At 44.3% G+C, this 16,417-nt stretch overlaps 1 protein-coding gene across 1 annotated transcript in view; it reads left to right on the forward strand.

Moving 5' to 3' along the window:
- The window catches only part of Pgap1 (post-GPI attachment to proteins inositol deacylase 1), a 64,102-nt gene extending 58,068 nt beyond the window's left edge, over positions 1-6,034 (forward strand). Inside the window, exon 27 of the mRNA XM_075956390.1 lies at positions 864-6,034. Within this exon, the coding sequence (XP_075812505.1) occupies positions 864-1,002 (139 nt within the window). The 3' untranslated portion in view covers positions 1,003-6,034. The remainder of the gene's footprint in view (positions 1-863) is intronic.
- Positions 6,035-16,417: the final 10,383 nt, after the last annotated feature.

Genomic DNA, 16,417 nt, shown 5'->3' on the forward strand with positions numbered 1-16,417 from the left:
TCAGTTTCTCCATTTTCAGTGTAAAATCTAAGGGGTTTCCCCTGGAACTAGTTTCTCTTTAAATAGTTAATGTTTTGGTTTACATAGTTCCTTTCTAAAGAAAAAGATGCATAGTCTTGTTTTGTTTCTCTCTTTTTTCATTTGATTTTGCAGCTGTAAGTAGGATTCAATTATGCATTTTGTAGCTGTGTCTTCCAGAACATTATTTTGTTAGGCTGTGTTTTTAGGGTGGAATCGTGGAATGAAATACCAACTAGTATTTTTCTGTTAAGGAACGAGTAAGGATATAGCCATTCTCTGGATAGAAGTGTGTTTCCTTTATCTGCTTAAAATATGGTTTTTGTGGAGCTTTATAAAACTATAGACAGTTTTCTTTCAGTTCATTAAAAGCAATCGCATCATTTAAAATCACCTAAAAAGCCAGGTGGTTTGGCATGCTCCTGCCGTCCCTGCGTTCCGAAGGCCCGGAGGATCGTGGGTTCAAAGCCAGCTTGGGTTATAGCATATGTCACAAAGCCTTATCTCAGAAAACCAAAACTCGGATGGCACAGGCCGCGCACAACTTAAATACCAGCACTCGGGAGGCAGGGACAGGCAGGTTTCTGTGAGCCTGAGCTGAGGTCAGCATGGTTTACAGAGCAAGTTCCAGGCCAGCTAAGTCTAAGCAGTCAGAACCCGTCAAAACAAACAAACAAAAAAACTAAGGAAAAGAGGATAATCAGGAAACCAGAAATAAATACACAGAATTAAATAATGTAAACAAAAATCACAACTGAGTTTCCAGGGCTGTATAAAAAAGGAACATATTTCTGTTGGACTCGAATGTAGCTTGTCTAACTGTGCGTTTCTCTGTCTCTTCCCAGTAAGTTACTGAAGTCGACCTCGCAGCTTCCGCTTCCCCTGGCCGTGGGCGTGATCGCTTTCGGCTCCACCCACTTGTACAGGGTCCCGAATTTCGTGGTCGTCCCTCTTCTGTACCACGCGTTTTGCAACTTCCTGTAAGGCCGGGCTGAGAGGACGATAAAAGCGCTTTTTAAGCCTCAAGGACCGGTGATACCGTGAGCGCAGCCCCACCAGCCGGCACAGCGAGGTCCTTCGGAGAAGATGCGTCTATTTTTACAGTATTGGGAATAGGAAATTAGTTTTGTAACGCGCGAGGAAAGTCGTCGGAGCATGGTTTCATTTCGTGACGTAGCGTCTGTGTTCTCGTCGTGCCTGAGGAATGAGCGAGGGGCACTCGTTGTTGTACATACCAACTAGCCATGCCGTGAACCTTCTAGAGACTTAGTAGATGCGGTGTTGTTTGTTCCTGTGGAACTTCTGCTGGCTTCACCAGACTTTATTTGAAAAGTGGGTTTTCTGTTTGCTATAACTGACATGTTCAGAGTAGGTCTTAAAAAGGTTAAAAGTCACAGCTGTTTCGCAGAAGTGAGACAGTCGTGAAGGAGGCTTTTGGTCAGTTTTTGGCAACGATGGGGAGCAAAGTTCGATCAGTCTTCTTACATCTATGAAAAGGGCCTCAGAGGGAGACTTTTTTTGTTAGCTGTTAGACATCAGGTTCAAAGCAGTGACTTTTCTTGAGCCTTTAAATACGAATCTTACTGTGCACTCTTGGTGAATATTAAAAGCAAGAAAGATCTATTATCAGAAGACGTTTCTGGTGAGTACCACATTGGCACATTCAGTTTCTGCCCCTGCTTAAGTCAGTGCCGATGGTTGCCACAGGTGCCTCTGGTAATGATAAGGTATTAAAATAGCTACATTCCAGAGTTGAAATAACTTGGCATTTGCATCATCTCTGGTATCCTGGGAAGGAGAGATGTCAACACGAGTAGAGTATTGCCCTTGATAGGGAAACAGTAGGCAGCCATTGCTCCGTGGTACTGAGAGAGAGAGCCCTGTCTGAGCCGGCTTCCGCCCTGCCGTTGCTCAGTTAACAGTGGAATCCTGGCAGGGTTCACTCCCCGGGACTACGGTTTGGCCAGTGAGGGTAACATTTTATTTCATTTCCAGTTCTCGTTCGTTCTCAGCTACAGAAAAACAGAAAGGCAGGGAGCTGAAGAACAGAGTTGCTCTCCGCCTTCTGTTAGGAGAAACTCTGGGGAGGTTGGGATTCGCGGAGCCCTTCACCTCGATGTGTGTTCTGTAAATGCCCAAAGCCTCTCCAACGAAGCCCTCGCGTGTGGGTGAAGTCACGGGTGGACTTGTGAGCGCGTGCACTTCTTAGTCCCAGGATGGCACTTCGGGAACCAGTCTCGTTTTATCCGCTGTTGCACCGGGTACCGCCCGTCAGCGCACCGGGTACCACAGCCTCTCAGCCGCCACTGCCAGCCAGAAGGCTCCTCCCACGCCAGTCACTTTGGCAACTGGCCTCATTTTCCCCTGGGAGTTCCTCCTTGAGTCTTTCCCGTTTCAGAATTAGTCAGAGAGTGATGGTATTACCACAGGGGTTTGTTAGTTTATGTGACTCCGTTGCTGTCTTGCCTGGCATCATGCTTGTTAAGGTATTCCTAGTCTCACTTACTAAGACTCCGAAAGGAAAACAGTTATATTAGATGTGGCGGACGTCTTAGTTTCTTGTCGCAGAAATGTATCAAACAGAATAAACTACGCCGTACTGTTCATTCAGTATCTGAGAGTGAGCTCATCAGCTCATACAGTTTTCTCACGGTATACCACACATACATACATACATACATACATACATATATATGGACATACCTGCTTCAATTTTGCCAGGTCTGGGCAGCCTCTATATCCATGTTCTTTTCCACTGTCAGTGACATTACAGACGTCTCAACTTAATGGTAGCTGAGCACTTTGACTTTCTGAATTAAGACATGCATCTACAAAATCTTTACAGAAATCTGGTGTGAGAGACCTTTTTACAGCCTTAGTTATTTGTGAGATCTAGCATCTCCATGGTTAGCCGGCACTACTAAGTAAGATATAGCAAGTTTGAGTTCTTACTCATGAGTGGTACGTTTGTTATCAAAGCACACTTAATTCTTGCTAGAATGGTTTTTGTCTGACAGTATTTATTCCCAATCCTCCAAGTCTTATTTATGCCAGCAAAATATCCCAGAGAATCGTGGTGTGGGTCTTTGGTCCTTTGTCACTCTACACGGTCACACAGGAACACACAAGGACATGTTCTGACGGAGTCTTCTTCCAGATACACACTCACACATGAACATACAAGGACATGCGTCGACAGAATATTCTTCAAGTACTTAGATACAGGTAGCTAGGTAGACTATCTGATGATGAAGACTGCTATCCTGTAAGAAAAGGGATTTCCTTTATCTCAGCATCTCTTGCTTTTCCCTATCATGTTTACATGTGTTTTATTACCTTAGTCCCAATACCAATGTCACTTGAATTGGCAGTTAAGTGTATCTATATACACACATGTGTGTGCAGTTGCTCACTGTGGCCAGAAGAGGGCAGTGTATCCCCTAGAGCTGGAGATAGAGGTGGTTGTGAGTTGCTGGACAGAGATGCTAGGAACCAAACTCAAATCCTCCAGAACAGCAGCTCTCTTCACCCAGCTGTTTCTCCAGCTCCAGGACCTGATAAATCTGATAGAAATTATTATTACAGTTGTGTGTGTGTGTATACATGAGCACACCAGGGACTGAGTCCAGTCCTACCTGTGTTTCCTAAGTACTTTCTCTACCTTTGAAGTATCCACAGCTAGTCTGGATTCATTTCATGCCAAAATTAAATACATTCTATTCCTTTCTTGATTACCATGTATTGAAAACTTTCAGAACTGTGATTCTAAAGAAACCGTTTATGCTGGGTTAACACTAATCTTTGAGGCTGCCTAATATGTATCAATCATGTATTGATTAGTCTTTTAAATTATTTTTATATTATAGTTATATAATTTCAACTGTTTATAAAGGATAGTTTAGTTGTTTTTCTAGACAAGGTTTCTTTGATAGCCTTGGCTGTCCTAGAACTAGTGCTGTAGCGGAGGCTAGCCTTGAATTCTCAGAGACCCACCTGCCTCTGCCTCCTGAGGACTGGGATTAAAGGCGTGTGCTGCCACTGCCCAGCAAAGGGATAACTTTTCTTGAGTGAACTATAAAATATTCTACAGTGAGGAAAAGGAAACAATCCCAGGAGGTCAGCCTGCTGCACAGTTGCTATTCCATTGTCGTGTGTATCGACATGACACATTTCCACAGTGCTCACAAATTTGTACAAGGCAGACTGTCTTATCTACTGTGAAGTCTCTGTTCTTTAAAGAAAGCTTTAGAGTTCTCACAGTGTGATGTGTCTATTTCACCGTGCTCCTTAGTACCTCTGGTGGAAGATGGTGGAGGGAATCAAGGGACGTAGAACTCGGTTTTCAGGAGCTCTTGCAGGCTGCAGGAGGAAGGTGGGACACACGCCTGGAGAGATGGCTCAGACCCTGAAGTGCCTGCTGTTGGAACATGAGGACCCAAGAGCAAATTCCCAGAACCTGCAGGAGGAACTGGCTGACCAATGTGTGTCTAGAATCCCAGGTCTGAGTGGCGGAGACAGGTAGATCCTTGCTGCTTGCCGGCCGGCCAGCCTACCCACACTGGCCTGCTTTGAGGTCAGTAAAAAGACCCTGCCTCAAAAATGAAGGTGGAGAGTCATTGAGGAAGGCTCCTGGCATTCTGTGTCCCTGTGCCCCCCCCCTGCACCTCTTTCTGCACATACACAAACATGTACACACATGAAAACAGAAAACATTTAAGAGGTACCGTGAGGTAAGCTAGAGCTGCTGGTTCCGGAATCATGGGGTAATCAGGTGGCCTGTATTTCTCTCCCCAGACATCAGGTCTGAATTAATGCAGGCCTTGTGTTTTTCAGGTCGATCGAGGCAGGATTTTAGGATGTTGCCCTTCGACATTTAGTAAGTGGTCTCTAAAAAAAAAAAATCCTTTGGGAGAATTCCAACAATAGGCTGAGGCTTTGGGTCACTAGTTGGTTTTCATCCGTGTGGACAGTTTGTGAGTTTGGATATCGTAGAACAGAGTTTGTGAAGTTCATCGAGGGTCACAATCCATTTGGGGAGATTGACACTTGGCAGGAATAAAGGGAGCAACGGAAGGTTCTGTGTTTGCGACATTAGTTCCTCCCAAAAAAGCAGGTCAAGAAAATATAGGACTAGCCGTGAGGTTGAGAGCTGGAATTTTATCATTGCCAATCCTTTTGAACAAGAACCATTTATGATTCCATGATTCTCTACTCTTTCAACGTGAGGCTTGCTGAGGCATGGGGAAATAGGAAAACCCCGGGGACCTCACGTTCCCAACTTTTCATAGGACTGTGGGAAATGGGAGTCAGAGCAGTTCAAAGATGCACCATAAATGCATAAAGGTCTTCATTTTTACAACACATTGTGAATAAAGAAAAACAGAATTGTACGTGGTAGTAACATCTGAGGACGGAATAGACTCCGGAGACAGTGGAAACAGGCCTGTTACTCTGTTAGCACGAGGAACGTAACCGCGGCTGGGTCATGGTGTGATTCAGAGCTACCAGGGTCTGAGCCACAGCTTGGTCAAACCGTCTGTGACCAGTCATTATAAACCAAGAATCATTTCCTTTACATGTTTGGCATGGGACGCTGCCCAGACCCACCTGAAGCCCTAGGAAACCAGCCCATTTCTGACGACTTTGTGTAAAATTGGTATTTTCTTGTGTCAGAAGTAATCTATAATCCTCCTGTACATGGCCAGTTTGAACGCCAGTGAGAAACTCTATCTGTTGCTGTTTGATCCGTTTAGTGTACAGTTATCTATACCCTACTCTTCGTCTCGGAAACCTACGGGGAGCCGTTTTGTGAACTGCACGTTTCAAATGCTCTTTGGATTTTTAGTGTTCGTAAGGTAGCAGTGTTACTCTGGCAAAAGTTTCTAGATCTGTGTATCCCTCCTGACAGCTCCAGAGCCTAGTGGCCGGTGTGTTTGTATTTCACGTGGTTTGTGCTGTTTCATTTTGGACTATTTACATCCCTTTATTAGCAAAATAAAGATACATTTGAATTCTTTTCAGCATCATCTGCTTTGGAATTTGTGAGTACCTCCGTGGGTAGCAGAACATACTTTGCCACCAAAGCGAAACGAAACTGTAAAATACCTCCGGATATCTGTGCCAAGGAACTTCTCTTAGGATGTTGGGGTTAAAACAAGAGTCATCTTTTCCAGTATTTTTCATCTAGACCTGCAATAAATGTGTACACCGTGAAAACGTACGCCACACTGTAGTTTTCTCTGAAGCTGTTCAGAGCTTTAGAACCGTGTGCTCGCTTCTGTCTGCTTTCCTGATACTGTTGGGTGGAAACTGAATTCACTGGGTCGTCTTTCAGCTTCTTTAATTGAAGAAGTCATCCGCTGTGGTCTTACTTTGTGCTGCGAAAAGTGAATTTTGTTCAGTCCATTTTTTTTTTTTTTGGTCTATGTGTCCTCTTTATATACCCGAATGCTTGCCCTGCGGGCTCTCTTTTGTTCTCTGTTTCTGTTCAATCCCAAGTGTTTGTCCACTAGACCCTAACGTAGTCCATTGAAGCAAACCTTTGAGCAGGGCACACCTTGTACCAAGTACTGTGGAAAGCCAGATACCGACATTACTTGGTCTTGGTGGAGTAATGGTTATCTAACTGTGAGGGACTGTGGATAGAAAGGTGGTTTATGATGAGAGCTGGCTACAGGGTGCGTGTGTCCCCTGGAAGGGGTTTGTCCCGTGTGCCATGGCCTTAGCCTAAGTAGGAGAGGCCTGTCCTTAGCATAAGCTGGCTCTGTGTGTGGAGAAACACGTGTTTGTCAGAATTCTCATGCCAATCCCCCCCTCCCCGATGTGTGGTTGGGAGAGAGATCTTCATTTTTTATTGTGTATAAACTAGGAAGTTGTGTTACATACTTAGATTTTTTCAAAATGGGAACTAAGATGTATCGTTGTGAAGCCATACTGTGGTTTCTTCAACCTAGGACTAATTGTAAATGTAACAACGTGCCCAAGATAAACCAGACCAAAAATGAATATATATATCATCACTGTGACCTTGAACTTATTTGGGATAAAACAGACTGTGCCTTAAAAAATGACGAAGCAACGTCCTGAGATTTTTGTATCTCGATATTTCACTGTGGGCGGCCTTCTCAAATTCATCTCAAATCCTTTTCTTTCAAGCAGCTGAAATTATAAATCTTCAGTATAAATTGGCCCACACCTCCTTTAGGGTCTGCACAGCCGTTATTCTTGAGACCTCCTTTAATTTCCAGAGCTGCTTTTTGTTGTTCTATTTTTTTTTAAAAAAAAAATTGATTTAGTCTTAATATAGCTGGGAAATTAGATTTGACTGCAGTTTCTGGGGGAGATGCTTTAAGGGAGGGTAACAGCCCTCCTGTTTCTAAACTTACTGAATATATAAAAATTAATCATTGAAATGTATTTTTGTCTTATTGGTAATGATCTTATCAAACATGTGAGTTCCTCCTAAGACTTGTGCCTCGTGTTGTAGCAGATTGAGACTTGTGTTTGTTTTCTCAAGGAAGGGATTTCAACCCAGTAATGATTTTGCAGTGGCTGAACTCAGATCAATGTCGTTTTTTAAAAACGTTACCATTTCCCTCTCATTTTATTTTTCCTGCCTAATTATTTTATGGCGTCACGGGAGAATTAGCTCCTCTGTTTTTAATTTAATGTAAAGTCTAGCGTTTATATTGTGTTTATTTAAAACAAGGAGTATGATTTTCATTAAAGTCCAAATTACTCGATTGATCATATAATCACGCTGTTTTCCAAAGGCATCCGGATCCCCGTCTACTGTTTGCTCTTCCACGTGACTTTTGGGCATAAACTCAGTGTATTTCTCTTGTCCTGTCTCACCTTCACTACTCCTTTACTATGTTCAAGTTTTTATTTAAATAAGAGTCTCTCAAAAACTTGTAGAAATGACCGTGTGTCTTTCCTGAAAGCCTGGTAAGACTGACAACGAGGCTGTTTAGACAAGGGTGTGCGTAATCAAGGTCTCTCAGCTGACATCAGTGTTTACCCTTACAGCTAAACCTTTAGAGCGCAGATGACTCATGGCTGCCGACGGAGACTCAGTGGAGTTAGCGTTTATTTGCACGCCGATTTTGTGCTCATCCGTAAACTCTAGTGTGTAGTAACAAGGCTTAGTGCAAGAAGCCTGTCCTAAAGTGTGTACTGAAAACGATGACCGCCGTGCAGATCTTCCCGTCCAAACATGCATGCTCCTCCCCCAGTGCGTCCCGCAGCGTGTAGTGCACCGAACACGCGTGCGTGTTCTCTTCTGTGTGTTTCTGGTACGGTATAATTAACGCTGTTACGTTGAACCAGTTGTGGTTTGGGGGGAAAGTGCTGCTCCTGTGATTTGTAGAGTTTTGTAAACGTTTTTAACCTCTGTTCCCACGTTACGATGTAGTTTTATTAGGTGAGCATTTGCCTTCCGTCTCCGCTCAGGTATTAACGTGTAGCAATCTGGGGTGCTTTGTTTTTAATTTGTCATATTCTGGTGTTCTGAACGTCCCAAAAATAAATTTGGTGAACAAGCACATTTGGTACAAAGATTTCTTACTGCTTTGCATCGTCTAAAATATTGTCCGTGGAAGAAGCGTTAAACAGGCTTCTTTGCAAGTCTGGGACCTTCATAAGCAGAGTACCTGCTGGGCACAGGATATGGCTCAGCACAGTCAAGTCCCAGGAGCAGGAAAAGCTGACGTTCTGCAACTTGATATCTTATAGGTTTTCACATACGTTTCTATGGCCACTTCATAGGTCACAGGGTCTGTGTGACCTTTCAGAAATTGTATATGTTTCCACCAGAGACAATCTTTTCCCCCTTGCCACTGCCCCACTGGATATAATCCTCGGTGCTCAGTTTCTCAGCGTAAGAAGAATGAGAAGGGTTTAGACATTACACAGATTTATAGATCACTTTACAGTTACACAGTTGGCTTTTGAGAGTAGAAGCCCAGAGTTCTAGTTAGCAAGTTACCCAGAAGTAATTATTAAGTTTAGACAATAAAATTAACTTCCTAGGGCATCTAGAAGCAACCAGAGATTTAGAATTCCAAGTTGCCAGATGGCACTAGATAATTTGAGAATTTACCATAAACTCAAACACTGTTATAGAATTGGATAGAAAGAGTCAAATAAGATGGTATATTTCTTGGGATCAGGGGTAGGGACAGGCATATTTCTTGTATTATTAACCAGCATCATCAAATATGTAAGTAGACATTCCTTATCTGTCTATACAAGTATTGTGTGTATTATTACACAGACCAGAAAAGGTCTGGTTTTAAGCATGAGAGCCAGAATGTTGAGATTATTCAGTGGGTGAGGTGCCTGACTTACAAGTGTGAAGACTGGGATTTAAACAAAGACACACACACACACACACACACACACACACACACACACACACACACAGCACCTGTGATGCTAGGCACTGCAATGCATGTCTGTAACCCCAGTGCTGGCAGGTAGGAGACAAAGATGGGGTCCACAGAGCCTGTTGGCCAGCCAACCTACCAAATCAGTGAGATCCAAGTTCAGTGAGAGACCTGAGTCTCCAAATATAAGATAGAGACCCAGTGGGATGTCTCAGAGGGTAGAGAGAGGGACTAGCCGCCAGGCCTGACAACCTGAGATCCATCCCCCAGAACCCACATGGTACAAGGAGAAAAACAAGTCCCTCAGGTTATCCACATATATACACGGTGACAAGATCCTTACACGCAAACACACAAGCAGTAAACACACACACACACACACACAGAGAGAGAGAGAGAGAGAGAGAGAGAGAGAGAGAGAGAGAGAGAGAGAGAGAGAGATACTGTGTAGCCCCTGACTGTCCTGGGACTCACTCTGTAGACCAGGCTGGCCTAGAAATCGCAGAGATTTGCTGCCTTCTGCCTTGTTAAGTGGTTAAAGGTGTGACCCACCATGCCCGGCAAGATAGTTTTTGAAAATAAATGCGTGAATAAATAAAAATATTGTGGGGAAGAGTTGAAGAAGATACCAGCCATTAGCTTCTGGTCTGCACCCCGGTGTAGGGATGCCTGCGTGGATGCAAAACTTGAGGACAGTAGTAATATCAATTCAGTTTTTAAATCTTAATTCTTTTCAGCGGCGAGAGAGGAGATAATCTCTCACTGCTTTCATTTTAGTCCAGCTGACAGAGAAATAGATGTGAATATTCTGGGCTTCGTGCAGATATTACTATCGTTTTTAACTTGCAGCTTCGTGGATGGAGTGTTTTGAAGGTGCCTCCGTTCTACAATGGTTAAGTTAATTCAAACAAAGTATAGTGTATTTAGTAATGTGGTCCGTAGATGCCTTCACCATCCCGCATACACTACAATGTCGCCTTCACTGCAGGCGACTTAAATTCTGAAAGTGAATAAGCGCGTGGACCAGCTACAGGAGTCCCCTGCAAGCCTCTTTACATGGCAGAACTTTCGATCTCCTCCCCGAGTCCACCCTTGTACTGCTCAGCCAACTGTGATACCAAGGAGTGCTTCCGGGCATAAATGTCCAGCTATGTATAAACGCATGCTCCTGCCCCCACATCCCGAGGAAGTGGTGTTCCCACGTTACAGTCTTCCAGAGCGTGAGTCGACGGCACTGGGGTCTCTTGTCAAATGTCACCACTGTTCTGGAGAAGTCCATTAAAAGAGCTGTGGGTCACTGAGCTATAGGCGCTGGTTTCCTCTGTGCCAGAAGCCAAGCCGCATGGAAACTTGGTCAGGGTCCCCACTTTTGGCCAGCCTCCGAGATGCTGCCTCTCTGCACCCTGCATTCCTGTTGGGGACGTCTGAGGACCAGATGTTTTGGCATCCTCTCTGAGTAGGCCAGCACTGTCGGGACCTCCGCTGTGATCTGCTGGGTAAGGGAGGCAGAAACGAGAATGGCGAGCTGCCTTTTCAAGTTCTTGTGATACGAAAGCCGGTGTGTGTGATACGTTTGACCTGGAACCTGGCCTGATTTCCGGGGTGTGGAGAGCTCACAAACACGGCTCAAATCTCTTTCGGCGCGGCCGGCAGAAGCCTAGTTTATTTTCCAGACTCCCCGAGGTCCTACATACAAGAGAGGGAATGGAGTTTCTTCCGTCTTGGTGCTGCGTGCCACAGCTTTAAGTTAACATTTCAAAGGGAGGTTAATTCAGTGGGTCGGGGTGACCCTGAAATGCCGCACCTGAAATCCTAGAAGCTGAGAGAAACATCCAGAGTTTAAGGCCGCCAGGCTACCCAGGGAGACGCTCTTGCAGGGGCGGGGGCGGGAAAGCAGATACTGGAGGAGGAGGGAAAAGAGAAAGGTAAATTAATTTTCATGAGACTGTAATGGAGTAGGGGAGCGCTTTGGTACCAAGTGCTACTACCAGCTGGCCTCCTCCATCAGTGCCTCGGTTTGCAGGAAGAGGAAGGAAATCACAAGAAAGCTAAATAGTGAAAGGGAAGCCATTTTAGCAAAAGCTCCTCTACTACTACGGTGTCTCTTCAGATTTCTTGCATAGCCGTTTGAGTTTCTTTTGGGCTAGAATTCCTGCCGGATACATTCAGCTTCTTGTTCGATTTTTAAAAAGGAAAGAAAGGAAGCTAAAAGTGTTGGTGAGGGACCTTGTAAGAAAGGAAGTGGGCACAGAGAAATTAAACAATTTGCATGTAGTAGAGCCCAGACAATGCTACCTTTGATTACCCAAGAAAAACGCCCTCGACTTCAGGCTGGTGGTGTCTAATAAGTTGAATTCACATTCTCCACTGAGATCCTTTTTGGCCACACCCATTATTTCTTTTTCACTGGAAAAAGTGTTTCCAATGTTCCACCCAGAGATCTCCTTCTGCTCTCTCTGTTTTAGAGATAACATCCAAGCCTGGCTTTAGTATAATGTTCCTGGCAGATGACTAACCAGGCCAGACAGACTTGTTCACGCAATAAAGGACTGAGTCAGCGTAGTTCATTTAGCTCAAGTCTGTCCTCACCTAAAGACTCCAGCTAGAAATAACTGCTCCCATCCCGGGGTGAGCGTTTAATCTTGCCATAATGCATCTGGCACAAAGGATGCTCTAGGTAGAAGGTTTTTCTCTTCCAGCCCTCTATTGTCTGCTGCTCTGTTCCGTGACGACTCCAGAGACGGGTGCCGCATGGCAGCTCAGTTTTCAGTCGGGACAAATGTGGTTCTTGAACCTTCTACCTCAACGAACAGCTTCCGGAAATAGATCGCCCCCAGCGAAGACCCTCACCCATGCATATGAACTATTTTGTTTGCTTTGTATTTCCCCTCAGTACTGTGTTCTATCTCACTGTGTGTGTGTGTGAAAGAGAGAGAGAGAGAGAGAGAGAGAGAGAGAGAAGACAGAGAGAGGGGAGAGAGAGAGGAGAGAGAGGGAGAAAGAGAGAGAGAGGAGAGAGAGACAGAGAGAGAGAAGAGAGAGAGGAGAGGAGAGAGAGGGAGGGGAGAGAGACAGAAGAGAGAGAGAGGAGAGGAGAGAGGGGGAGAGAGAGACAGAGAGAGAAGAGAGAGAGGAGAGAGGAGAGAGGGGGAGAGACAGAGAGAGAAGAGAAAGAGAGAGAGAGAGAGAGGGGAGAGAGGGGGGTTAATGGGAACAAAGGGAAAATGTGGCAAGAACAGGTCCTAATGTTCTGTGGAGCATGAGATAACTGACTGTCTAATTCAAGAGAGAAGAGTGTTTCCGACACAAATGATAGTGTCATGTCTTGGGGTCTGCCTGTGTCTGCTGCCAGCTCAGACTTGGCGTCACCTGCTGCCGCCTCTTACCATGTTAACTCCTCGGGCTGACGGAGCAGTAGATGGAGTCCTGGTTGATGGCAGCAGGGAGGCTGTCCCTTAGAAAGGAATCCGATGCTGTTGAGGTAGGTTTCCCAGGGACGGCATGTGAGGGACAGGGCTCACCTCAGTCCTCACATTACCCAGCACCCCACATATGACTTCACAGTGCCTGAAGCCGCAGCACCCCAGCCTTACTTTCTCTCCTGCCTTAGCCTGACTGGAGGAAGCACAAGGAAGCCAGAGGGAGCCACTCTCCAGGACTCACAGGTCTGCTTTTGTGACTGTGTCCCTTCCCTGTAGATGGAGGCTGCTTCTTTTTTCTGGCCACCCAGACCCGAAATAACCACCCAGAAACTGTACTAATTAAAACACTGCTTGGCCAATTAAGTGTATTGCTAGCTAGCTCTTATATCTTAAATTAACCCAGTTCTATTATTTTATATTTTACCATTAGGCTTGTGGTTTACCAGGAAGGTGCAAGGTCCTGGTGTGTCTGTCTCCTGCAGCGGCTACATGGCCTCTTTTTGGACTCTGCCTACTGTCTCTATGTATCTTTTCCAGCCTGGCTATATTCTGTTAAGCCATTGGCTGAAAGAAGCTTCTTCATCAACCAATGGCAATAAAACATGTTTACAACTTACAGAAGAGAATCCCACATCATCTCCCCTTTTCTGTCGAAATAAAAAGGAAGGTTTTAACTTTAACACAGCAAGATTACATATAACCAAACAGGTATCAAGCAAGAATTACAGTTACAATATTTACATCTACTTTATCTTTTATCATAACTGAGGAAAACTATAACTATCTATTCTTCAACTCCATCAAAGACTCCAGAAGGATATAATATCACTCAAGTAAACAGGAAGTCCATTGTAAGCAACTTCCAAAACTCTAGAATTGACAGAGACATCTCGCTACCTGGGCAGTCACCCAAAGTTCTTTTGTAACATTGGGGTACCCATCTTCAGCCTACAGGCCCATATCCAGCAGACTTTTCCATGAAGCAGGAAATTTGAAAGACTGTTTTGCCTCTATTGGCAGTTTGTCTGTCATTTTCTTCTGTATCCTGCAGAAAGTGTCTGGCAGACTCTTTCATGAAGCAGGAACCCTGAAGGACGGTCTCACCTTTAGTCAAGTCATTGAACACTGTGGACACGTACTGAAGCATCCCAGAGTGCTTCTTACAAAAGCAGGGATGATTTCTGTGTCAGTTAAAATATCTTAAATACTGGCCAGCTGGTGATGGTGCACACCTTTAACCCCAACCCTCAGGAAGCAGAGACAGGTGAATCTCTAAGAGTTTGAGGCCAGCCTGGTCTACACAGCCAGTTTCAGGACAGGCTTCAAAGCTACACAGATATACCCTGTCTCAACTCCCCATATATGTGTGTGTGTATGTATATATACATATGTAGATATAGATAGATAGATAGATAGATAGATAGATAGATAGATAGATAGATATGTATGTATCTTAAATATTTCAAAAAATCTTAATAACAAATCGGAAGTTTCCTCTAGATTACACAGATGTCAAATTTTAAAAACAGCAGCAGGCACTATTAGAAGAAATATAGAATATCCCTAAGGCCATCTAGGCACATATTAATGTAAGATTCAGGTGACATTATCTCTGTGAGAGAGATTTCTTGTGGACTTTCTCAGAAGCAGACTGGATTTTTGAAAGAGAAGTACATGTTGGCCCTTTGTTCTCTTTGGTTTGCACACTCAGGATGCTGTGGATTCATTAGCACTTGGGAAGGGCTGTTTTGGGATTTGGTCGACTCTTTCCCTTAGGACAAAGGCTCACTGGTTATGTCTCAGCGCTCACAATCCATGAGCACCACAAAGAGACCCATTTGCGCAATTATTCCCCACTCTATCCAAAGAAATAACTGTCTGAACTTGTCCTCATTTTTTTTCCTTCTCTGAAATGACTCTTTTCATCTTTTAAAATATATACTTGGAAATCTGCGGTTCTATTTTAAAATGCTATCTATCCCCAAATACTTAAATAGCTCTACTAATGGGTTAAAATATATGGCCCATTACAAAACTATGACTCATGAATGAGGTCTCGTGTAATTTGGTAGCCTGATATCATCTGTTTTGTATTTTTTTAAAAAAAAAACTTTAAAAAGTACAGGTTTGCCCATGCCTCTACTCCTTGCCTGGTTGCCCCATCTACACTTCCTGCCTGGCTACTGGCCAATCAGCATTTTATTAAAATACTGAGCCTCACACATGGTAAAGGCTCAGTAACATGAGCCAGGTGTGGTGGTTCACAGTGTATTTACTGCACCCACGAGACTGAAGCAGAAAGATTGCCTGTTCGAGGCTGTCCTATCTCAGAAGAAAGAAAGAGAGCAGGGGAGGAGGGAGGGAAGGAGAGAGGGAGAGGGAGAGAGAGAGAAGAAAAGAAAAAGACATCTTCTGATTGAACAAAAAATGAACAGAAGTGTCAAAATTTGCTCAAAGTCAAGGTCGCAAAGCTGAAACAATTTCAGTTTTTTGTGTGTATTTGAGACAGCATCTCATATATTCAAGGCTGGTCTCAAATAAAGATGTAGCCTGGGCTGTCCTTAAATGGCTGAACATCCTATTCCTATGTGCCAAGTCCTGAGATGACAGGCATGCACCCCCTCGACAAACCCCGGCAATTACTGTAATTTACAACTCCCGTTACTGGACTTCTGAACAATGAGTTTGTCCTGAGTTCTGTTCAGAATCCTTAGAGCCCCAGCAAATTCATCAGCCGTCGAGTCCAATTTCTCTGCCGTACCATTTCCTCCAGATGGCTCTTATTTGACAAGGGCATGCGGTAGGTACAGTCATTTTTCATCTTCCTGTGAAGGATATGCTATCTGGTGGCTTCATCTTGAATGGGCTATTATAGCAAACCATGCCACTATTTCTAAGAAGAAGATACCACGTGGAGGTCAAAAAGAGCAATTTTGTCATTTGCAATAGAGTTTCTTGTTTAAAAAAAATGCTGTTAATCTGAAAACTGATGTCTCTCAAAGTACATCTTATTCGGTGAGGTAGTCATCGCCGTCCCTGGCCTGAACATGAGAAAAGTGAGAGCTTTTGCTGTGTGGAGGTGGTGCGTGTGTTTTATAAAATTCATGTAATACGGCCAGTGGTTCATGAGGCAGCTGATGCACTTAAAAGATAAATAGGTCACCCCTGAAGATGCCGAGCAATCTGTTTCTCAAGGGTCTTTGTGCCACGGATGAAAACGGAATCGTTATTTTTGAATCGCCTCTGCTCACGTCAGTGACTCCCTCTTCCAGCCTGTCCCCTGGTTATAAGAGCCCGGGAACTGCTGGCAGATCATAGGCAGGGCCAGGCGAAGCCCTTTCCAGCATCCTGGTAAGCTTTATTGCCTCTGTCTGTGCTTCAGCTTCTATGCCCCACCTTGAGACGGAAACAGTCTCAACTTATGCTGCTGTGGGATGTGTCTGTCTGTCTGTCTGAGATATGTTTGCTGGGAACATTTCTCAGTTGAGGGTACTTTAAATATTCTTTCTGGTTGCTGTTTTCAATTCTTCCTTCTCCTCCTCCTCCTAATTCTCCTCCTCTTCCTCATTTTCTCTCGCCCTCTCTCTGTAT

Source organism: Microtus pennsylvanicus, chromosome 22 (genome assembly GCF_037038515.1).
Source record: "Microtus pennsylvanicus isolate mMicPen1 chromosome 22, mMicPen1.hap1, whole genome shotgun sequence".
NCBI classification, from domain to species: Eukaryota; Metazoa; Chordata; class Mammalia; order Rodentia; family Cricetidae; genus Microtus; species Microtus pennsylvanicus.